Source organism: Trematomus bernacchii, unplaced genomic scaffold (genome assembly GCF_902827165.1).
Source record: "Trematomus bernacchii unplaced genomic scaffold, fTreBer1.1, whole genome shotgun sequence".
In the NCBI taxonomy this organism is placed as follows: Eukaryota; Metazoa; Chordata; class Actinopteri; order Perciformes; family Nototheniidae; genus Trematomus; species Trematomus bernacchii.
In genome coordinates, this window is record NW_022987782.1 from 2,836,264 (window position 1) to 2,861,407 (window position 25,144).

The 25,144-nt window shown below is 42.8% G+C and overlaps 1 protein-coding gene across 1 annotated transcript in view; it reads right to left on the reverse strand.

The window, feature by feature from the left end:
• The window catches only part of LOC117497404 (vacuolar protein sorting-associated protein 13B-like), a 392,696-nt gene that overhangs the window by 35,284 nt on the left and 332,268 nt on the right, over positions 1–25,144 (reverse strand). The window contains 5 exon segments of the mRNA XM_034149383.1: positions 1,124–1,299; positions 1,755–1,838; positions 8,915–9,181; positions 11,142–11,297; positions 24,882–25,043. Coding sequence (XP_034005274.1) covers positions 1,124–1,299; positions 1,755–1,838; positions 8,915–9,181; positions 11,142–11,297; positions 24,882–25,043 — 845 coding nt within the window.

Below are 25,144 nucleotides of genomic sequence, written 5' to 3' on the forward strand. Positions count from 1 at the left end.
GTAGGGTTTGGGAATTATGGCAGGTTTAAAAAGAAAATATGAAGGCGAATTTCAAGCTGTCCTCCACTCTAGCTTTGAGATCACGCACCTTAACGAGCTGCTCAATACACACTAATGTTCAAATCTGAAGAAGGCCTCTGTACCAAGGTCTGAACAATGTTTAATATTTCTAAAAGTAAGAATCAGATTTAAAAGTTGTGTTACACGAATAATGTCAGAAAGATGTGTAACATTTTTAAGTTGGAATGAGGTTTCTGAGTGAAAGTATGAATGAACAGTTAGCAGTTGAAGTCGCATGAAGATTTGTTCAAGTCTGAAGATTTTCTCCATTGACTTCAATGGTTAAAAATGTGATGAATTATGGGATGTATCTCTGGAATTATGAAAGTTATGAATGATAAAAGTAATAGCCATCGATTCCCGACGGAGCTGAACGTTTTGATGTTAGAACGGAGTTTCTGCGATGTGGAATGTGGGAGGAGAAGAGGTGCAAAATAACCCGACGGAATAATAAAGAATTTTGTGCGTAGCATAACATATAGTTGGAATGCTGTGTCAGCATTCCAACTATATGACATGTAGACCACACATGGATACCAGGACACATGTGTGCATACATACTACTCATCCAACCGTGCATACGTGTGCATATAGACAAACACAATCCATTTGGAGCAGTGGCTCAGCTGCTGCCAAGCTGGCTTCCTATTCCCATCAAATGTGCCTGCACTAACCCTGGATCATGTCTTCATGTTGGCTCACAAGAATCAGAATGTGTGTGAAAGTGTCTCTCTATCTTTGCTGAATGGAAGCATGAAAAGCCCATTACAGAAGACCAGAGTCAGAGCCTGTCTTTTATATAATACTAATAATATTAGTGTAGCATCATATTTATCTGCAACTGTGTCAAATATACCGTCCTCAAACATGATGCAAAGACATCGAAGGTCAAAGTTAATGAAGCTTTAATACTTCAAACTATTTGGTACAGCTTTACTGAGTTTTCAGAGTATATATTATGATAATGTACAAAGGTATTTTATACACTTTATTTTACTTTGCCTTTTAAGGATGTGCACTTGTAAATGTTAAAAGCAAGTGAGATGTTCTCTCTTCTTTTTACCTGGCCTGGAAGGTGAGGTGGTGTGTGAGGTCGGCCTCCGTGTTCAGCAGGGGCTCCTGGTGGCCCTGGCCCTGGATCAGCTGGCTCTCTCTCAGTCCCAGACTCCTCTTCTCTACGTGAAGGATTACTGGATCTGGCAGGTGGCTCCTCATAACAAACAGTGGACTAAAGACCACCTGAAACAGGACATTCATACAGAACAGTCATCAGTTAGTGGATGTTTTCATTAGCTGTTGTTAATCCATATAAAGTCTGTTTTCTAGTTTTGGACTGTGAATGAATTAAAGCTATTCTGATAAGAAACACTGGGTTACAAATATAGAAGCAATCAATATCACAATAGCACAGATTGCATAACTTCAAAACAAACAAACCAAGCTGGTCTGTGAAAATGTTTCCTCAAAAATGAGAAGTTTTGCAAGTTCTGCTTTACCACATCCACTGTCTTTTATGCATATGGATATGTAACGCTTTGGTGCTCCTTAGTAATTAACAAGAATTGCTCTTACTACCTGGCAAGAGCTAGAAAAACCTCCACATAAACAGATACAGTGTGAGAAACAACAACACAATCATGCCACATTATGAGAAAACAAACACTTTGAAGGTAAGTTTGTGCAGGGACACTCACCACTCTCTGCTGCATGTGAGTGTCAGCTTCAATTGTGAAAAGAGTGCACCAAACATAGAGCAAAGATCCACTGGAGCAAGGCACCTGGAAGAGACACACTGCACTGTTCAGAACATGTCTACCATTGATGTACAGGGTTGATAGGAAAAGATTGATCAAGAACACTGAAGTGCAACTTGATTGTGTTTGTTTATGGTTGTAATGCAACAAAAAAGGATATCTGATGCCTTTGCTGTCTCTTGTCACTGACAGAATATTAATTGCTTCCATCAGCAACACATTGTCATAAAATGTTTAGATCTCCCTAAAGCCTGCCAACACACTTTCAAGAGGTGACTGTTATCTGCCAGATGATCGGACATTACAGACAGTTCAATCTTAGCAAGAAGTGCTGGGAATGTGTCCACCGAAAGGCTGGGCATGTCCTGCTGTTGTCCCGTTTACTCCTTGCTCCTCATTAACGCCTTGAGATGCCAAGGCACTTTACAAGTGGTCTAGTTTATGACAGACTGCGGACTTTATGTACTAGTGGGGACATCAGAGTGGAGCAAAGAGACAGAACAAACATCAGTTTTGATATAGTGGGCCTTGCAAAACAGCCTTGTTGGGATGAGGGAGTGAACATTGGGAAACAGATACTTTATAAGCCTGATCCACAGGAAACACTCACAGCTGGAATGAGGTCAAGATGACCTCCTGTACTTTCTCAAAAGTAAAGTACAAGGGTAATGAAAGATGTTGGAAAAAATGGATAGGGAGGAGGAAGGTGAGATATGAGGAAGAGGAGTTACTTCAGATGGATAACCGATACAGATAACAAGGAGACAGATGAGAAAGGAGACACATGTTCAAGGGAGAGAGGCCGGACCAGGTGGACAAGCTAAATGCCAGAGCATGAAGTAAATAAAGAAAAGGAGTTAACAACTACAAGATAGATGAGTGAGGCAGTGTGTGGGAGAAAGGTAGAAGAAAGGGAGGAAACCAGAGAGTGAAATAGCAGGAGACAGACAGAGATAGAGAGTTCTGAGGACCCAGCTACTAGTCCAGGCAGCTCTCTCATTCAGAGCCAAGCCTCCATATGTGTAATGAATGTCTGATAAGAGATAACAGCACAGACTGGAATAGTCTGAAATGTTCAGACACACAGAAGCTGGAGCTGCAGAAACTAGCTAGCTGTTAACAGCATGGGGATTATATAGGCAGGAAGAGAACAGAGAATAAGATCTAAAAAATACAGAACAGAGCCACACAGAGCCAGAGCAGCAGGGACGGAGAGGAGAGATTTTCTGGCCCTCATCCAGCAGTGTGAAAGTGCCTTCAAAGCTCTCCTCGTGCCCACATATCAGCTAGTGTTTCCTGTCAATGGTTAGCGTTGTTATGAGAGGGCATAAACTGTATGTTCTGCCTCTCAACATGGTCAGGTTATGGGTCTGCGGGCCTTTGCAAGCCTATCTGAAGGGAAGATCTCAATCTGTTTTCTGACTGTGAGAAGCTCTGCCACTGTGGCCACCCAGAGAGAGGATCCGTCACAGCTGGTGGTCCACTCACCGGCTCCAAATGTGTGTGTGGCTGAAGAGCCAGTTGGAAGTTGTTGTGCAAGCAATGAGAGTATTTATCTGTGTTCGTGTGTGACATCCATATCAAACATCTTTGACATTTAAAATGATATTTAAATGAACTAATGTGGTCTATAAGAGTTAAGAGCATTCATACTGGTCTATAGCAGTGGTTCCCAAACTTTTTGGGCCCAAGGCACACCAAAGGACAAAAAAAAATCTCAAGGCACACCTATTGTGCAAAATAGCCCGTATAACACGTGTTATCACTCATATCATGTAAAATATCTGTGAATATCAAGTGAAATGTGTTTTCTATGTCCTATAGACTCTATAGGACATAGAAAACACATTTCACTTGCCAACTTGTGGCTACATTCACCTTCAGGAATACTTCATCCCCAAAATGGTCATTTGTAAATCGATAGTCGCCATGTGCTACCTTGAATTAATGGAGAAAAACTGTGTTTTCACAAACGTGTCCAAACGCTAATGACAAGGTCTGATTTATCTAAATATCCCATCTTATTTCAAGAAATCTTACCAAGTACATTTTCACAGATTTTTTAACTTACAAGCGAAAACACCTTGTTTTCATAATTGTTTTACTTGATTTTGGAGCGGCATTTTTTCAACCCTATCTCAAGAAATCTATTATTTCATAATTTCATCAAATACTTTCTCAGTTTTTGGAATCTTCAATCATCAATCAAATACAAATGATCATTTTGGTGGTGAAGTATTTCTTTAAAGGTCCCATCCCATGTTTTCCGGTTATTACCCGTCCCCTTGTGTGTTATGAAGGTTTTTATGCATCTAATCCAGGGGTGGGGAACCTTTTTCCTCTCAAGGGCCATTTCAATTTTTTCAACATCCTCCGAGGGCCGTACAAATGATTGACCTCTGCTTAAAAATACTAAAATCACAGCCCATTCATTTCACCTTTCTTTCATGCTGTGCAAAGAAAAAGCAACCTCTTAATCCAGATATCTTACCATGACTCGCGCATGCATGCACGTGCACGGTGTGGCATGACCACCACAACAGAAAGATATGGACACAAGATGTGTGCAAATGTATTTAGTTTCCTATCCATGTGGACATGATTTAAGTAGGGGGGGGACCTAACCTCCTCTAGGGGGGTCCAGGGGCATGCTCCACCGGGAAGATTTGTTTTTAAATATTGAAGTTAAAAGCATCAATCTGGTGCACTTTAGCAACATTAGGAGATCTATGGATACATCTCTCAACATCCATATGAAACAGAACTGTAAGCAGATTTCTTTTTCTTTATGGATATTTTACAAATCACTCCCCTTTTAAACTGTATTCTTGTTTATTAATAACAACTTTTTTTTACTGTCATATAGTATTTTATACCTGTTTACTTTATTCTCTTATTTTTTTATAACTATAATGATCATATAAAGATGTGCCTTTACCTCACTGGTTGGAGAAAAAGCTTCTTATATTCGTTAGCATAGCTAGCTAACCAGATGCTAATAACAACAAAGGTATGATCAGTATGACAGATGAACAGATCGCCACTGGGCTTTCAACTGAAGACACAGCCACGCAAAAACTGCGGCATGTGTACGGCTCCTTATGGGTACTGACATTTCTGAAGTGGCGGAGCGACGTTCTGGTGCTCTCCGTCAGAACTACAGCCCTGTCAGACGAGACCATGGATGTATAATAAGAACTGGATACAGCGTGGGAGGCGGGGCTTCATTCATTCCTATGAGAGTTGCTCATTGGCGCGTGAAGATAAAATGGCCCAATTTTTGAGAGAGCGAAACGTCACAGATTACCCGTCATGCCTGAGAAGTAACCGTATGTGCGCTAGAGATGGGCGAGTCCTGATTCATCCGGATCATTAACCCGGATCCTAGAAATGAGCTGGTCATGACGAGTCTCCCCTCTCCATTAACCCGAGTCCTTGAGTCCCACACTTGGTGTGACGTACAAATTAAAACTATAAATTGCGTCACTCGCTACTCTCTTTATAACATGTAAAATCACATTACAACGTACCCCAAGTCCATCTACCTACCCTTTAGCAAGTATACAGGATAGCTGCCAGAAGTGATCGTTTGGCTCAGGGGAGGGGACGCGGATCAGTGAAACTTCCTGCAGACTCGTGGGGACTCAGAGGAGCCGACGGCTCCAACAGCAGACTCGCAGATTCGCAGATTCGCAGATTCGCAGATTCGCAGATTCGCAGATTCGCAGATTCGCAAATCCTGACTCGCTGCAACACACAGCAGACTCGTGCGGACTCAGAGCCGTATATAGCAGCAGATCCAGAGATCCAGCAGACTCGTCGTCATGCACGAGTCCACACAGCAGACTCGGATTCGCAGATTCGCAGATTCGCAAATCCTGACTCGCTGCAACACACAGCGGATCAGACTCGTGCGGACTCGGAGCCGTAACCATATAGCAGCAGATCCAGAGATCCAGCAGACTCGTCGTCATGCACGAGTCCACAGCAGACTCGGATTCGCAAATCCTGACTCACTGTGTGTGCAACACACAGCAGAGCAGACTCGTGCGGACTCGGAGCCGTATATAGCAGCAGATCCAGAGATCCAGCAGACTCGTCCTCATGCACGAGCAGACTCAGATTTGCCAAATCGCAAAATAACCCTTTTTTTTGTGATCAACATTTTTTATTAAAGCAAAATACACTGTGTAGCGGAGGTTAATTATAACGTCAGTTTAATAGATAGATAGATAGATAGATAGTACTTTATTGATCCCAAATTGGGAAATTGTTGTTGTTACAGCAGCATAAAAGGCATTTTACAATAAAACAAAACTACAAAATATACAAGAATAGAAATAAAAATAAAATATACATGTCGAAATAGAAAATATACATGCAGATATTATATATATATATATATATACAAATATATATATATATTCAAAATATATGGAATAATAATATGCTCGTGAAATGCAACAACTTTTCGGTTTCACCAATAGGATTTCTACGGTCTTGGTCATGCTGACTCATATGACTCAAATGACTCGTATGATCCGGATCTCTTCAATGACTGACTCAGAAGACCCTGAGTCCGTAAAATGATCCGGATTTGCCATCTCTAATGTGCGCTCATAGAGCATGCGCAACTTTAACCACGCCCCCCAAAAGGTTCGTTCACATTAAGCACGTCAATTTGTACACGTAACAGCACTGCGCGTTCATGACAGCATGGTACTGGATTGCTATAGAGAGGCGAAGTCCCTCCCCTTCCGGTGGGACTCATGGGACCTTATTTCGGAAAAAGTTTCTATTGAAGTCAATGGAGAGAGAAAGATTATCTTTCGATCCCGAATTGTGCCACGAATTACACATATGATGTTTGTCAATCTTAAATAATCATTTCCATGCCAAAAAAGTCACAGTTTGTCGTAAAACTGTTGAAATATAAGACTATGAAAAATACGCAACTAGAAAGACTACAAATCCCAGAATCCCGGTCCCGCATGCTGGCTCTTACGGAACCGACTAACTCCCCTTGTGTGTATGTACAGCTCTCAACATGCCCAGACTTGGAGTGATTTTCACCTCTTTTAATACTTTTCGCCTCATTCTGAAAGAAAGAAGTGAAATGTGCCAACGTGACGGCCGTCTTGGTGTGTGGTGCGAGACGGGAGATGTAGTTCATTGAACGGTTTCACACAAAAAAAAGTGTTACTTCACAGTTTTACAACACATTTTAATTGTTTTGACTTGTAAAATTATCTTTTAAATTGACAAACATCATATGTGTAATTCGTGGCACAATTCAAACGGGATCGAAAGATAATCTTTCTCTCTCCATTGACTTCAATGCATAACCTTTCCGAAATAAGGTCCCATGGAGCTCAACCGGAAGGGGAGGGACTTCGCCTCTCTATATGATGGATTTTGATATTAATGAGGCGGCCGCGGCAGTTAGCAGCTAGCGGCTAGCTAGTAATTATGCTAATTTACACATCAATCGGTATGTACTTTTATATTACGCTGTAACAGGATCTAGTGATATCCAAGCAACAGAGCTTCATTTAGCATGATACTTGTGTGGGTTGTACATGAAACCACTTGGTAATATATCAAAATATATGTATTTTTGAGTATATATATATACACATACATATACCTACGGGATATATATATATATACATATACATACATATATATATATATATATATACAGTGCAATAAGCTTCTTAGTGCAATAAGAAGCTACAGGGACGTTAATCTACGTCGGTAATATTAACTTTATTTTATACAACATTTACGGTACAAGATTTAATCATACAGCCCATGTAGTATAATATTTTACAAATGATGAATTACAGCAAACATGTGCAATATATCCATTATTACAGCTCCGTGGGCTGGCAGTAAGGCGATATGGGTCCGTTCTTATTGTGCATCCATGGGTAAAGGTAAAACGCACGTAGTACTGAACGCGTAACATGAACGTGCCGGGTGGCGCGGTCCCGTGGGTTAGATGCGCGTTCATAATGCCGAGGGAAATAACTCTCAGAATAACGTTATTAGCACATTTTACAACTTGAGGACCGAATGTTTTTAATAAGGGCTATACAAACGTTCATACTGGGTAGTTTATTTAGTTTCAAAACAATTATCCAACGATTTACAGACCACTCTTTCCCCATGTAAGTCAATGGGAAAAAGTGTTTCCAGGCCCAGCAACCTAACGGAAGTGTAGTACCGCCGTTTGGCCACAACGAATATTTTCCTCAGAGTCCGGCGCACTTCGTGGGGGCTTGGACGAGACATATACCACGTGATGACACGTTAGGCTCGTGTTGTGTTCAAGGACCCTGAGCTTGGCCAGGAAAAACAGGCACTCGCTTGTTTAATTATTTTGCGGTCTAGATTTCTTTAATTTTTTTCTTTTTTGTGTGTGTTTATAAATTACCTTGAGGGCCAAATGGTCTCGCGGTCCGTATACGGCCCGGAGGCCGGAGGTTCCCCACCCCTGATGTAAACGGTCTGCAAAGTCACAAACCCTCAAAGTACACCCTGTAGCAAGTAAAACTCTAAAACAGAAAAGACCTATGCTGCCCCAGAACGCCTCGTTGGAGATTTTCTTTTTCAATTTTTTTCTTCCGGGAACCAAGTAACGTAACGACGACCCCTCCGTGGATTGGTCAAAATTGACCAATCCGTGGAGCCGTTACGTTACGTCCGCGGAGCCGTTACGTTAAGTCCGTGGATTGGTACAAATTGACCAATCCGCGGACTTCCTCACACACACACACACTCAATCTTTTCTCAGCTGCAGCTCCGCCGATTTCTCCTCCCTGAGACGGCGGGACGTTCGGGCTGGTTTCGCTGTGTCTCGCTGTCTCGCAGGTGGCCACTGGGCTCATAGGGAGGGGGGGGCAGGAGCTCCAACAAGCCGTTTAGGACAGAGAGTGAATACACATACTATACAGAGATGCTGTATGAGAAAACCAATGTGAGTTTGGAAAATTGCACAATATAAATCTATTTTAGTATACCTCAACAATGGAATTATGATCAGTAGAAATGGCCATGACATGGGGCCTTTAAAGAGTGTGTTTGTGTTACCACACCTGTACCACAGAGCTGCTGGGGCCCCTCTCCCTCCTCTCGAGCTGGACATCCTGGGACCAGTCTTCATCTCCTCTGGCCCTCACACAGAGCTCCGTCATCTCAGCGTCCTCCAGCACATATGATGGCAGCTTGGCCCCTGCCTCCAGACAGTCACAGTGTTCCCTCACCACGGTCTGAGCGTCAGGCCCGACGTAGTGCTGCACCACCCGCAGCTCAATGTGCTGAGTCAGGTAGCTGAGCATCACCTGCCGCCCACAGATGATCACCTGCAGAGAGGAAGGTCACAGGGGAGAGTCCCTCAAATCAAACAAACTCATGTCAGCAGGCTAGGGTTAGGGTTAGCCATAACATTATTTATTTTCCTGGCTGCCATCATTGACAGAAAAATCTGAGAAATTAGTAAGATGTGAAGAAGTTTTGCTTGTCACTTTTATGAAAATGATTGAAAACTGTGTACAGTTTGAATAAACCAAGAAATGTAAAGCTTTGTTCAATATTTTCTTTCTTATAGATAAATGATTCAACCCTTTAAATAGAAAGAATCAACAGATGACTTGGTAATGACAGTAGGGGCACCTGTCTTCACATGTGTTCTCCCCACGGGCATCCGTGTGCCCAGTGTGTATAATATGTATAGAATACATGTGTGTTTGCAGATGTGTATGTGTATTTGAGTGACAGAGATATATACAAGGGTGATTTTTGGGTTGTTTTAAGGTGCCAATATAAAATATACGGGGGCCTTCAAAATAAAAGACCAGGGGGTCGCTAAGCAGTAAGGGTTTGCACAGCTCTGAGTGATAACAAAAAAAACAAAAGATGAGGTATGCTTTCGCAGGCGGGAGACCATTTCCTCTGTAGTGGCAGCCTCTGTCCCACTCTCAGCTTTGTGTTGTGATTGGATGTGACCAACACTCATTCCCTTACACTGGATGCAATGGGAACAAGAAGTAAACACAGTCTGGCTGGGACAAACGGAGGAAGGAATGCAAGAGCTGCGTCTGTTTTGTCTGGAGGACGGGAGAGAGACATGTGCGACACTTGACACTGTTTATATAACAAAGTGTCACCGCTAAAATCTTACGGCATCTCTGCATTATCAGGAATACATGAGTCTGCCTTGTATTCGTGGAAAAAAACAACCATGATTCACGTTTTGATTTCCTCAGATCTTCTCTGGGAATCGATGGGGCACAATGTGTTGTTGGATGGCTTTGAGCTCATATGCTTTTGTTTAAGTGTAATCAAACAGATTATGAAAATTGAAAAAAAGTCTGCTGTTATCCACGCAACTATTAAAATAATAACATACAAATGAAAACAACTGCTCATTCAAAAATGAGTGCTGGGAAACGGCCAGGCATGTAGTACTTCTGAACCACTTACAAATGGTTTCACAGGTTAGCGGGAACATAATATGAACCATCCCTCTATTTTCTTGATTTAAAAAAAAACTTGGCCTTGTTTATTACTGTTGTATTTTATCATCACAATTCTACTCAATAATAAGTGTAGCCAGGACTGGGTGACTGTCTTTCTGTAGACTCTTTTCCAACATTAGGGTTATGCTAACCATGGTCTCTTCTTTATTGTAGAAACTGACCACAAAGTTCAATAACTATTTTGGTTAACCTTACAGCTTATATATACAATTTAAATGCACAATGTATTTTTTACAAGGAAATACCAAACATGACAAAAATACAACAACTGAGCAAACTCTATCTAGCGAAAAGTAGCATTGGAGACATGTAGCAGTTTTAAATTGACTTAAGTAATTGTAATCTTTGTATAGTGTTTATTGTTAAGTTGCAATAGACAATGAATTTGCTTTAACTTTTCATTATGAAGAATATGTTTAAATGTATTAGTGACTTTAGAGAAATGAAGCCATGAGGGTTTAGCATTTCCAATGGGCACGATCTCTCATCAAATAAAGACTACATTATACAGCACAAAGAAAATGTGTGTTGACCTGAACAGTGAGAGAATAATACTTTGTTTGATCCTGTAGCTATCAGCAGCTATTCCCAGGTAGCCAATGGCAGGCAGTGGAATAACTGGAGAAGCTATGGAAATGAGGCCAAAGAAAAAGAGCCTGTATGACAGAGGAGGCAAAGAATGTAAAAAGGGAGAGTGATGTGCACACTTTTAGATGTTTAAGAGGTTTTGTATGCTTTGTTAGCAATGAAAACATAAGAAAAACAAAAAAAAGACAGTCTGTACCTGTTTCTGGACCCCGTTGAGCTGCGTCACCTTGATGATGAGTGAAGCTGTGCGTCCTTTGTACTGGATGGTCCTCAGCAGAGTCCCTACGTTGTCCACACTGAAGGCCTCTGACCAGCGCCAGTTCCCCCAGCCCTCGATGCAGATGTGCAGCAGCTGCAGGACCCACACATACAAACACACACAGAAGACACATCAGAGGTTAGTCTTCTTGTCTTTTATTTATATCCATGCAAAGGCAAGTAAATAACAGCTTTCTTTGTTTAAACAATTTTGTAGGCCGAAGTAGGGAGACAACGAAGTTCCTGTTTACTGGTGCTGAGCAGACCTGCTGCTGTGGAAGTAGAAACAAGAGGTCGCACACAATAAACTCGCTGGTGGGAAACAGCTGATGTGGAAGCTCATTATGGCTGCATATGTGTGTGTGTGTGTGTGTGTGTGTGTGTGTGTGTATACTTGTGCGGTTTGATGTGGAGGGTTCTGGTCTCTACACGTCTAAATAAGAAGCACGTCGTTTGGATCTCACCCCTTTCAGCTTCATAGACCTTGTTCACTGTTGAACACATCCATGTGTGTGTCTGGGGGTAAACACACACTCATTTCACATCCAAACTACTTTACAATGGTGACAATATTCCGACCATTTTCCACATAATTCCTTGTATTATGTGCAACAAAAATGGCAGCAGGGCTACAATATTTAATATGATTTCTAAGACAGCTACATATTGATCACAACAGTGGTTTAGATGATATATCATTGCACAACACTAACCTATTTAAAGTGTGATGAGGTGCACATTTCTGAAGCCTTTGATACATTCCCCCAGCTTCTAAATCAACACACACACGATGGACACAATGTAACATGTCTCTTAATATGAACTCTCCCCTTCTGTCCTTGCCTCAGTTCACGTTTCTCCGTGCGTACGGTACAGTGTTTGGCCTTGGGGAAGGGCGCCCTATTGAAGATCAGCTAGCACCTGTTTGTGAGGCTCTCTTCATCAGCTGTGTTAAGAGATGACCACATTCGGACTTCTGAATATGCATAAAGCAGGTTTGTGAACATTCTCTCCTTCAGATGATGAAAGGACTCAACATGCCACGAGTCAGACAGTGAGTCTCATCCTGACGGGTTATGTCTTGGTGATGGAGAGTTTGGTTAGCGGCTCTCTGTGGGTAAAAGCAGCAGTTTAGGGGACAGACACACACACACACACACACACACACACACACACACCGACACACACACACACACACACACACACACCGACACCGACACACACACACACACACACACACACACACACACACACACACACACACACACACACACACACACACACACACACACACACACACACACACACACACACACACACACACACACACCACACCACACACACACACACACACACACACACACACACACACACACACACACCAGTAGGTTACTGGGCTGTTCAGATGTCCATCCGTGCATACAGCCACAGTGAGGTCATACATGACGAGGGAACTCATTTGTCAAACAAGGTGAGTGTTGTCATGATATTATGGTCACAATACGGGAGCAGAATCATAAATACGCAGAGAGATCTGAGGAGTTGTCCCCTCCCGAGGCCGCGAGGCTGACCTCCTACCGACTGAACTCTGTGTCAGCCAACACTGCTTCAAACTCGCAACAGTCAGGGAGGGAGGAGAGAGAACATGAAAAAGACAAGAATGTAAGTGAGAGAGAAAGTCATGAAAGACAGGGGTGGGGGCGGTGGGGGCTATACAACCCCAGAGGAGTTGCAACTAGTGAAACACTTTTTGAAGTCCTACACTTTGGCTCGTCGCCTCAATGTGCCAAACATTTAGCAAGAAAAACAAATGACTCCTGAGGTCAGAGAGCATGGGGGACCCTGGTCAGGACCCTCGATGTTTCTCTGCTCCAGTCTCTCCTCACCGTTTGAAGGCATATTTCTTTACAATAACATTCTTAATCAAAGCCTGAATTGACTTTCTTCAAGATCATCCCTTCTCCCTGTTGGCTGAGTGGAAAGGCCAGCTGATCTCCTGCTCACTGGACTTTCTCACAGGGAACGTGGCTGTAGACAGGCAGGGTGGGGGGGCAGAGGGTAAGGTTAGGCTTAAGGGTGCAGAACCACAAGATGATTCCCTAAACCACCACAGACATTACAACCACGACTAGTTAAGATCATAGTGGTCTGCCATTCTGCTCCTATTCTATGTTTGAGTGACTTGGCACTGGATGAAATTAAAACCTTTACATTTGCTGTCAACTTCAAATGTTCAGTAACTTCTTAGTATCAGCCCCTGACTTTAAGAAGTTGTGAGGAACTCTATTTGTGTTAATTATGGTGAAAATGTTGTGGCACTTCTCTCTCCTTTAACCCCTCCGTTCGTCCCCCTCTCGCTCAACTTGACCGGAAGTCATAATAATGTCTCAAACTTGAAACAGTGCCTGCTGCTCTTGTTTTAATTCATCACTGCTCTGACTCAAGCAGTGGAAGAAAAAAACAAAACACCAGCAGTGACACGTAGGATAACAAGAATGAAAAATAAGAAGCTGTTTATCTTCTTTGGGACCTATTTGACTTAACCCGGTCAGCCTCATGCTGTGCTTTCATGCACAAGTTTAAGGCTGCACTAACACTAGCAGGTTTCAACTGACTGAGGAATTCACCAGTTGATTGGCTTTTTAGAAAAATGTGGATTAATAAGAATCAGGTCAAATGAAAGCATAGGTTCACATTTGTTGTACTCAATACAGTAATCAAATGCCCATATGCATAATGAAATAGTTATGTTCTGTGTTTCATCAGGAGAGGGTTATGTTTTAACTTTAAAAAAAGAAAAATCTTATTGCACATACTTTTGAAACTTAAATAATTTCATGTAGCTTCTGGGGCCCCCAGGCATGTTGAGAAACCATGATCACATTGGCTCTAATTCGAGGATCTCTCACCTCAAGAACCAAAACGATGAAATACCCCCCGAGGGTCTTACATAAACATAAAGATGCCTGTTAGGTTTGCCCTCATGTAAGACCCTCTTGCTGGACTTATTTAAGTCCAAATCAGACTTTTTTCTATCACTGCATTCAACTGTATAACATGACCAGGGTCACGGTATAGAAAACTTTTGTCAAACATATTTATCATATAAGAACTATAGTGGAATGCTGTAAAAAAGACAGTGTTGCATTCCACTAGAAGAACTATAGTGGAATGCTGTAAAAAAGACAGTGCTGCATTCCACTAGAAGAACTATAGTGGAATGCTGTAAAAAAGACAGTGTTGCATTCCACTAGAAGAACTATAGTGGAATGCTGTAAAAAAGACAGTGTTGCATTCCACTAGAAGAACTATAGTGGAATGCTGTAAAAAAGACAGTGCTGCATTCCACTAGAAGAACTATAGTGGAATGCTGTGCAACAGCATTCCACTATAGTTCTTCTGTTTCTTTATTCTCCGTCTTCTTCTTATTTCAACAAAAAGTTTGGCTCTCAATAACTTCAGCATACTTTCAGCTACAGAAACCATTCAAATATCAAAATATTCAGCCTTTTCAGCACATGATGGGAAACTTTCAACTTTTTCAAAATATTTTATACTTTCTGAAATATTCAGCTTTTCAAACTCTTTTTTTAACATGTAACAGTTGCCATGGAAACTAAATGCAGAACCCAAACATGGGTAACCTCTTAGGACCCCATCTGCCAAAACTCTAAGTTATATTCAACGAGTCAATCAATAAACCAAATTCCATTATGGGTACGAAGTCATGTCTACTGTCTGGTTCATTGCTTAATCCTGTCCCAGAGAACATCATTAGCAACAATGTTTCCTGTAAAAGACAGTAGGATAACAGTCTATCATAAGCAAAACCATGACTACCAACTTCCTGGTAAATGCCTGGTGACATCATCATGTCATTCAGATGGCGAACACTCACATGTATGCTTTGATAATGTGGGTTTTCATCACAGATTACCAGAGAAACACATGCAGTTGGTTAGGCACACAATCACTCACAAACATTCACCAAACGCCACCAACCCCTGTCCTCCAGCAGACACTCTGAGTCTCCCTGCCACTGGAACCACTATCCGTCTATTGTCCTCCAGCAGACACTCTGAGTCTCCCTGCCACTGGAACCACTATCCGTCTATTGTCCTCCAGCAGACACTCTGAGTCTCCCTGCCACTGGAACCACTATCCGTCTATTGTCCTCCAGCAGACACTCTGAGTCTCCCTGCCACTGGAACCACTATCCGTCTATTGTCCTCCAGCAGACACTCTGAGTCTCCCTGCCACTGGAACCACTATCCGTCTATTGTCCTCCTGCAGACACTCTGAGTCTCCCTGCCACTGGAACCACTATCCGTCTATTGTCCTCCAGCAGACACTCTGAGTCTCCCTGCCACTGGAACCACTATCCGTCTATTGTCCTCCAGCAGACACTCTGAGTCTCCCTGCCACTGGAACCACTATCCGTCTATTGTCCTCCAGCAGACACTCTGAGTCTCCCTGCCACTGGAACCACTATCCGTCTATTGTCCTCCAGCAGGAATGTGCTTGGGCGCACATAACACAGATGAAGAGTCTGTCCGCAGTGGAGATGTAATCAGCGTTCCTGGATGCTGCAAAGAAGAGTTGACAAAACCGAGGTCGTCTTTGGTCGTCCACCCATCACTACCATTCCTTCGTTCTGCCTCACTCAGACTATAATAGGAGATTTGAGCCTCAGAGACATTACGTAGAGGATTAAAAAACACCAGTAGCTTTGCACATTCATTTTGACTAAAGGCCCAAAGAGGCGTGTGAGTTGTTGATAGTTGATACTCATCAATTCCACTCAATTCAACTTTACATCTAAATTACATTTGAAAATGATGTGATTAAAGTATTCTGACAAGTCTCTGTACTGCCTGTCTTATTTAATGTCATGGGCGTAGATGTGAAAAAGAGGGTTGTGGAACAGAGGCCTGTTTTGTCTGGTGAAATAACTGAGGGACCAGGGAGCTAGCCACCTAACAAATGAGAAACAGGTTTATACCCAGACAACAAAACCAAAGAATATGCAATACTTTGTCCTCTGGAAAGGATAAGTATGGGTAAGAATGCAGAGAGGCAGACACACTTGAACTGTCTACCATGTAAATAATAAGAGAGAAGGAGACTAAACAGCATCCTTGCCAAGGCAGTGAGGGCTAACCCGTGTAACATGAGGGAATTATGGTTGCTTTAACAGCTGTCTGCAATGCTCCTCTCCTCGTTGACTCCCCATCCCTGACAAAAGAATCAAGGCAGTGCAACATCAAAGCCCAGATTTGCAAGTCTAAGAAGCGGTTTGAGAGCTGGAAGAAGGTACCGAGAGAATGCATTGTGTGGGTCCGTGGTTGAGAAAGGAGACGTTAAGAGGTTTATGCTTGACTAACATTGTTCAATAGTCCTCCCTCTGGTGTCAACCAAAGCATCTTAGACATCCAGGGTCTCAAGGGGTCCATGAGACGCAGAGCGGCAAGTGTTTGCATCAAATGAAGGGAGCTGACAAAGGAGTACTGTCTGAGAGCAGAGAGGTTTGTAAACCGCATGGGGGGTTGAAGGAGTTAGTGGTCCAGGACCCTTGGAAGGACAGAGACCTTGTCTGTGTCTATGAACACAACAAAAACAAAGGCTTGCCCTGGGCATGCAACATTACGAACAAAGACATAAATAGTTTCGCTACACCATGTTCAGATTTATATGCACCCAAACACTCATCCTTTCTACTCTCCAATACCTGTTCATGACTTTATCGACTTTCCAAGCTTGCACAGGGCAGGAACACATCAGGGCAGGAACACATCAGGGCAGGAACACATCAGGGCAGGAACACATCAGTCCACAGACACATTTGTTCAGATAAACACAAAAAACACACATACTGTACATATAAGTGAAGAAAAGGTGGTATGCTCTTGATTAAATGCTGACCGTGCAATCAGAGACCGTAGTCTCCAATACCCTGAGGGCCTCTGATCCACCAGCAACAGGAGGCTAGACTCAGGCAACATGAGAGTAATTGATGTCTCCACTGGTTTGACAATGCAATGCATAGTGCAATGTAACACTTCACTACAGAGAGGATTGGTTCCCTGAGATGAAACCACAGGCTCTCTTGCTAAAAAACAAATTCCGCCTGGGTTAATCCTAAACAGCAACTGCTAACCACAGAGTGGTCTATTGAGAAATAACACTGAAGCCCAGGAAAATGTACCACATCATGTTAATTCACTCAAATAGTTTCTCTTGATCTATCGGATGCCGGAAACACATGTGGATTTGTGTCTTTTACTGGATCTGCCTAGCCACATCCAACTAAAAATGAACATCTGTATACAGCACAAAGTGGTTTGAAACAAATATATATAATTATAAATCTAGATAATTCAGTTGGAATACTTAATGTGTGATGCTCATTAAAATGTCCTTTTTTTTGGAATTATTTTTATGAGGGTTGTACAGAATATATCGCGACGTATTCCTGGGTGACAGGGTCTCATGTGACCTCTACTTCCTACTGTGTGCAATACACCCGAATGCAGCACTATTCCTGTGGGATTGGTCATGCAACATTAAGGTGCTGTCCGTGGTGCTGAACTCAGGGCAGCACCAATGGGACGCCAGCGCTCACTGACTCCTCACCTGCACCTCCCTGTCCTCTAATTCAGGAGAGAATCAAACAGCAAGCCGGTTAAGCCAGGCCGAGATTATTGATTCAAATAAGTCTAACTCACAGGATGTAAGCTGTGGGTATAAGCATTTAAGCCACCCTGGTAACTTGTATGCAAGGGCACCATCGCTGCGTCCTGCGCTCAACGCCATCAAAGATGTGTGTGTATCTATTGCTGTCCAACAGCTGTACTTGAAAACAGACAAGACATGCTGGTCTGTCAAACACAGAGGAAACACACGAGAGAACCAAAGCCTTATGTGTTGTTCAAGGTTCAGGTCATGGGAAGCTGCACATTACAAGTCGTTATTTTAAATTAGGAAATCATGATTTGTTTGGTGACTTTATGGCGGTTTATAATATTTATATAATATTTTTTAGAATATGAAATGCTTTCTCGAAGCATGAAATACTAGTGCAGTATTGAAACCTGGGTACCTCTGTCTGTACATGAGTTCACCTCATCTAACAGACAGCACTTATACGTGTTCACTCCTAACTAAAGCTTGCTCTGGACTCGTATCTTTTTTATGGGACATTTAATAGAATACTTGAACCTTTACTTACACACTGATACGGTATATTTATACTACAGTGTGGGTTAAATCAAATACTTTTTTCAAATTCATTCCAATATTACTCTTAATATACAAAACGTAATGAAAAGCTTGTCAAAACAAAAGACATAAGCCACAGTGAGAGACCTTACTCTGTAACTGTTGTCATAGTACAAGCCCGGTTTGGTGAACTTGTTAGGACTTGGACCTCAATTGAATAATTGTGTGGTCACAATGTGGCCCCGCGTCATAAAAACATACCTACACTGTTGTCGTGTGGACACCAACCAGAAACACTTCTGCTGTCCAGACAGGGTTGAAACCTGTGGTTTAACATTCTTTGTTGTAGTTTCAAGGCCAAGTGTTTGATGGAGAGGATGAAAACATAGCTTTCAAAATGCTAACATATTGGTATGTTTAAAAAGATTTACATAGAAAAACAAATATAAGATTCTAGCTGTTCAGCTCTCATCAACATGGTAATTAAACTAATCTCCTCATGTCAGAGGGAAGGCTTCCTCTGGGAATAAATACACAGGGAGTGGAATTACCAGCTACTCACACACACACTCTCACACACACAGAGACACCCCCCACAGTCATGACAGACCAATGGCTCAACAGCTATTCTACGTGTAATCAAAATCAAATCTCACAGCATGTCAGTAAGAGTGAGAAAACAAAGTCTTCTTGATAATCAGGGATGAGTTTGGAAGGATGAATAGGATTGAATTTCACAAAGACAAAATTAAGAAGTGGTGTTGAAGGTGGAGAGTCACTGTCCTTCCTGTGATTCTCATGGAAATCTTGGCTGTTGCAGCTGTGGAAGAAAGCTTGGGAATGTACATTGTTTTACAATGGTTGGCCGAGGACCAACTGGTGGGTTGTAGAGAGATGAGAATGGGTCCCTAGAATATTAAGCAGTCATTGATTGAATAACATTGCTGGCAGCATGAAGTTGAAACGTTTTCTTTTGTCTCTTTATGGGGTTCAGAACTTCTCCAGACGTAATCTATGAATCATTAACCAAGCCTGCTCCCAACTAGCACTGCTGGGAGAAGCAGCTTCAGCACTCCAGTAACATAAGAGCACAAACTAACAAAAGGACTTTGGACATGTCTGAGGAGCTGCAATCTCCTTGGTTGAACTGTCCAGTCAGCAGGTTTAGATAGATTTAAGAACGGAGGTCCAGTTGCTGGGATGAACAGAGTTGAAGGCTCAACAAACCTCAAAGCTAAAGTCTGTGATCTGTGAAGAAAATGTTCACATCCTTGGAACATGAAAGTGATGTGATGTGCATAAATAATCTGTATGGCTGACTCCATAAAGAGACAGATACATTCGCTCGCATGCACGCACCGACATAGATTGATGTTAATACAGGGTTCGTTCTACCTCTATCGTTTTCTTCATTTAACCTTTACTTACTATTGTATTATTTGAGCTGTGCTGAGTAAGAAAGCCAAGTCCTGCTCCCTCACCACAGACATGTCATGTGACCTGGAGCAGGCTGTAACCCGACCATGACTGTGTCTATGGTTCTCCTACCCAGGAAGACATGATGATTCACTGACTTACTGACTCACACATCATTTAAGGCTTGGTGCCAAAGACACAACATACATGATAGTTCAATTGTGCATCTTCAAATTGAATCTAATTAATCAAATATACTTTATATTGTCGACTTTGGCTTTGCCTTAGTAATCACATTGTTGAATGTATTGTTATTCCACTAGGGGGTTGTTTCTTGACATGCCTGGACAAGATAGAGAGTGTGGTAGTACAAGATAAATCACTGTATGGACTTTAAATGTAAGCTCAAACACAAAATGTAACATGCAATGATTCAATGTTCACCTCTGACTATTGTGTAAACTATTAGGGAATGCCAGTGTAAAGAGGTCAGCCTATCCCAGCTCGGAGGATACACAGCAGGAACGTGTAGGTTTTCTGTAGGGATCAGGATGGACAGCAGCCCCTTTCATCGGCTGCTCTCTGATCAGTCATGTGTGGGTCAACCTGGAGCTAATATCTGCAAAGGCTCGGCTGAATGCAGTGAAGAAGACACAACGTTGATGAGCAGCACAACTAAACCACTTCACTTGAGGGCAGTGTTTCTTAAACAATGGGCCAGGTGAAATTTGAAAAACTACTTTAAAAAAGAGCTGATCAATTTGAAAGAATACATATGTTTTTAATATAATGAGCTGTGCACGTTAAACTCTGCTGTAGGTTAGAAACTGGAACAGATTGACACAGAGCCTATGGAAATGAGCACAGGACACACACACAACACACACTTCAATGTAAAGACACGGGTACAGACAAACACACACAAACTCTCTCACTCATACCAAATACCTCCCTGTCATGCCTGCTTCCAAAAACATGGCCAATCTCACCGCAAACTAATAGTCCTGGGCTGCTATCTTCATCACCCCTGGGAACCAAACACACGGACACCAGCACAACCTCGACGCACAAACACACAGAAACCATTACACACAAAACAACAACACACAAAGACACGGAAAGAGAGAGTGTGAGTTCCTCAGTAGAAGCCTGCTCCTGGACTAAATTATAATTTATTCAAATTGTGAATGATCCTTTTAGGCAATTAAAAAGTCCTTCCCAAATGTAGGGGGGTTATAACGCCCCTCTCACTGCTAACCACACTAACCACAGGGATTTCCATGTGCGAGGCTGCATCCTGTACCAAGCAGCCAGATATTCCAACTATCCACACCACACGCCAGAGCACCGAGAAACAGCAGGGTGGGGACAGTGTGTGTGTGGGTGGGTGGGTGGGTGTGTGAGATAGCTGGCGTTTTATCATTGATGTATCAATCTTTTTGTATCCATCTCTCTATTCATTGCTCTCTCTTATACATATATTATATAAAAAAAAGATAATGATTAAACATAATGAAAATTGAAAGTGTTTATGAACTGCTCCACCTTGGTTGGCAAATGCTGGGGTGTGAAGGCATGCTGAGCAAGAAAGAGAGGAATTCAAGTGAGAGGCCTGACAGACTCCAGGCCTTAGGAAACATTTGATCACCGAGTGTGTGGGTCTGGGTGTTCACGTATGGGTATGATTTGTATCAAGTGTTAGACCACAGTAGGCTCTAAGGACGGGACTGCCTCAATCAACCCTTTTAATGCATCTTATGGTTATGAGTGACAGCAGAATCAGGGGGTAGAGAGTGGAAGGGAGGGAATGGAAACAGAGCAGCGGGTGTGTGACCTGAGGTTCACACTTCACTGCAAAAACAGTGAGAATTCTGAGAGAATTGAAAGATATTCAAAGGTATGTCAACATCGTAGGAAGTGTACCCTGGTTAGACCACTCGGGACACACACATTAAGCACTCTTCTTTCACAAACGGACACACACAGGAGATTGCAGATCTTAAATATGTCTCCCTGTTTTAGCTGAACCAACAGAAGGCCTGCTCCTTTAGGAAGTTATTTTCTCTTTTTAGGAATATTTATATGGACTGGCAATAAGAGAACATATTATTAAAGGATTTAATGATAATAAAAAATAGTTGACATGTACTCATCTAAAGTTTGCTTGGGAATCATAAACATAGAGAAATGGGGAAGGTGGGAGGGATAGCTAGATAGCGAGCAGACACATTTTTGGCTTTCTTGCACTGTAGAGTTCTCCGGGGCGATCTGTGAGTGTGAAGAGCATGGCTCTTGCTTCCTTTCTACCCATGTCCTCCTCAAGTAGGCCTGTACAGTATCCTCTTGACAGCTCGGTGCTACCCTCCTTTTACATTTCTCATATTTCCCTGTCCATTCTGCCTTTGTTCATCTTTTTCACTCCCCCCGTCTTCCTCTCAAGATGATTTCATGTGCAGTGGGTTCTCAGGGGAACCACAGAGAGAAAGGGGGACAGATTACCTTACAACAGCAAATGAGTAGCTTTGGCTTAAGAATGTGTGTGTGTGTGTGTGTGTGTGTGTGTGTGTGTGTGTGTGTGTGTGTGTGTGTGTGTGTGTGTGTGTGTGTGTGTGTGTGTGTGTGTGTGTGTGTGTGTGTGTGTGTGAGAGCCTCCGGGACAGGTCAGCTGGGACACACACATCATACCAGAGCCATGAGGACCGGCTGCTGGTCTGCCTTCTTGACAGGCCCCAGGTCTCTCAGACGGGACCAGGCCTTGAACAACCCTGGGTGCAGTGATGCTACTAATGATAGTTTGGTAGAGAGGAGAATAAGGAGGGCTACATTAAGGGAGGGGTCATGACTTTATGTCCACAGAGGGAACCGAGTCAAACCAGGGCTACTGGCGGAGCAAAGGGACCATGAATGACATATGGAAGGTAAAGGGTGCACACAGCGAGCTGTATGGATCCTAAAGAGAAGGGACTGTATGGGCCAAAGAACGAGGCCGGATTCAAGCTTCGGGGTTCATTTAAAGCCATGGTCTTATAAGGAAAGGACATCACATACTGGGGTGTAAGTGAGATACAAAGGACACATTTGCCTTCTAGCAATGCTAAGACAGAACAGGATAGCCAGGCAAAGGCATGTGGCAGGACACACCAGACCAGGGCTAATGAGCCCAGTCAGTGTGTGGTAAACACCAGAGCACAAGGTGGCGCTGGTAGGGGATGAAGAAAGGGACAAGGAGAGCGCTTGGAAGCTATGAGCCGCTGTTAAAAAGAGACATCCAAAGCAGAGTATAGAGCAGAGACTTTCCAGGTCTACTGATCTCATCGAGCTGATGGAGGTGAAGCATCAGGAATAAAGAGAGTTGGACTCAGTCCACCCCAAGGGAGTATTAGACAGCTATGTTCTCTAAACCGTGGTTGAGGGTGTGTGGGCCTTTGTCTGGTGGGTCCCTATAGTGCACGGCAATAAAACACACAGTGTACTACACACAGCAGTATATCACCAGCTTGACTGAGCTAATTGCACTGTGGCTCCCAAGCTGAAAAGTGTTTACTCATGTACTTCGAAGGGTTGTAGCATTACACTGTTTGGATGCACTGTACACTTTTGTTTAACATGGTTATCAAGTTGAATTAGGGAGGATTTGGAAATGATGAGTGTAGTGTCCAAAGGAAAAGAAGAAATAATGTGCAGGATAGCACCTGAGGTTGGTATTATAAGTGACGAATAGGCGAGAGGTCAGGGGTTAAGGGCAAGGTTTTCGGGGTGAGGTGGAGAACAGGCTCACAGATGGAAAGAGGAAAGATGGGAGAGTAGGGGAGGTGTGGGGAATGATGGCTTGTGATGATCAGAGTTATTTTAGACACTCCAAAGCATTATGGGACCTAAGAAAAACAGCACAACCACTTAAGACTCCAGAAACTGATTTGTACGAGCTACAAAAACACACTCGCAGGACCATTAAAGAAATACAACCCCTTCTCTTATCAGGACCACTATTGTTATAACCCCAACATTTAATTAGGAGTGTGAGCTACATTTGCTGAGGCAGCCACATTGGCAGGCATTTTATCACATCAAGCTTAATAAGTTAGCTGAGTGTTTCTGGCAAAGTTGCACTATTTCTTATTTATCTAGTTTCACAAATCATGTCCATCTTGAGAACACATTTTTCATATACCACAAACACATGATGGAATAATAAATGACAGAACCGTCCAGGAATCACATTCCTTATCTATGATGACATATGGCCTGTTCGGACAATCTTTCTTCCAAAACATGCCAGAAAATAAAGAGGTCATTTTGACTCACTGCTAAAATGAGATGTTGTATTCGCTGCCACTGTGTGTGTGTGTGTGTGTGTGTGTGTGTGTGTGTGTGTGTGTGTGTGTGTGTGTGTGTGTGTGTGTGTGTGTGTGTGTGTGTGTGTGTGTGTGTGTGTGTGTGTGTGTGTGTGTGTGTGTGTGATAGCTAGAGTGAGGTAAGAACACAGATTAACCATGGTTGATGATTAATACAACTTGACTTACTGAGAGCAATTATGGCCATGTCTTTTCTCAAGCTTGACTTTCTCACACTCACCATGGAACACATGGGGGTCATGAAACATGTGCGCACCAAGCACAGACACATACGCCACAGATCGCCAGCCCACCCTTCCGCTCAACCTCAAAACCACAAAGGGTTAAATATAATCAATCTTCTTTAACAATGCTGTCAGGGTACTGTCTCAGAGCGCTGACAGAAACACAGATAGTGACTGCTGCACGCTGATCAATATTTTTCTGTTGTGTGTGTGTGTGAGTGTGTGTGTCTGTATCTGTGTGTGTCTATGTGTGTGTGTGAGTGTGTGTGCGTGTGCGTGTGCGTGTGCGTGTGCGTGTGCGTGTGTGTGTGTGTGTGTGTGGGTGTCTGTGTGTGAGTGTATGTGCGTGTGTGTGTGTGTGTGTGTGTGTGTGTGTGTGTGTGTGTGTGTGTGTGTGTGTGTGTGTGTGTGTGTGTGTGTGTTTGTGTGTGAGTGTGTGAGTGAGTGTATGTGCGTGTGTGTTACCTGAGGGGACTTGTGGGATCTCCAGCTGTACTGGTGGCTGTGGAGGCTGGCCAGCAGCACGTTCTCATCTGTGTCCACCTGGCCGAAGCACAGCGTCTCGTGGGTGTCGTTACAGATCACGTAGTGACTGTACACCAGCTCCTCAGCCTGCGGGTTCCCTTTCTAAGAAGAAAACAGGAGAGTAGTGGATGAAAATAAAATAAGGGGAGACATGAGAAAAAGAGCTTGTGAATAAAAGAGTGTGCAAATACTTCCAGGTGTGT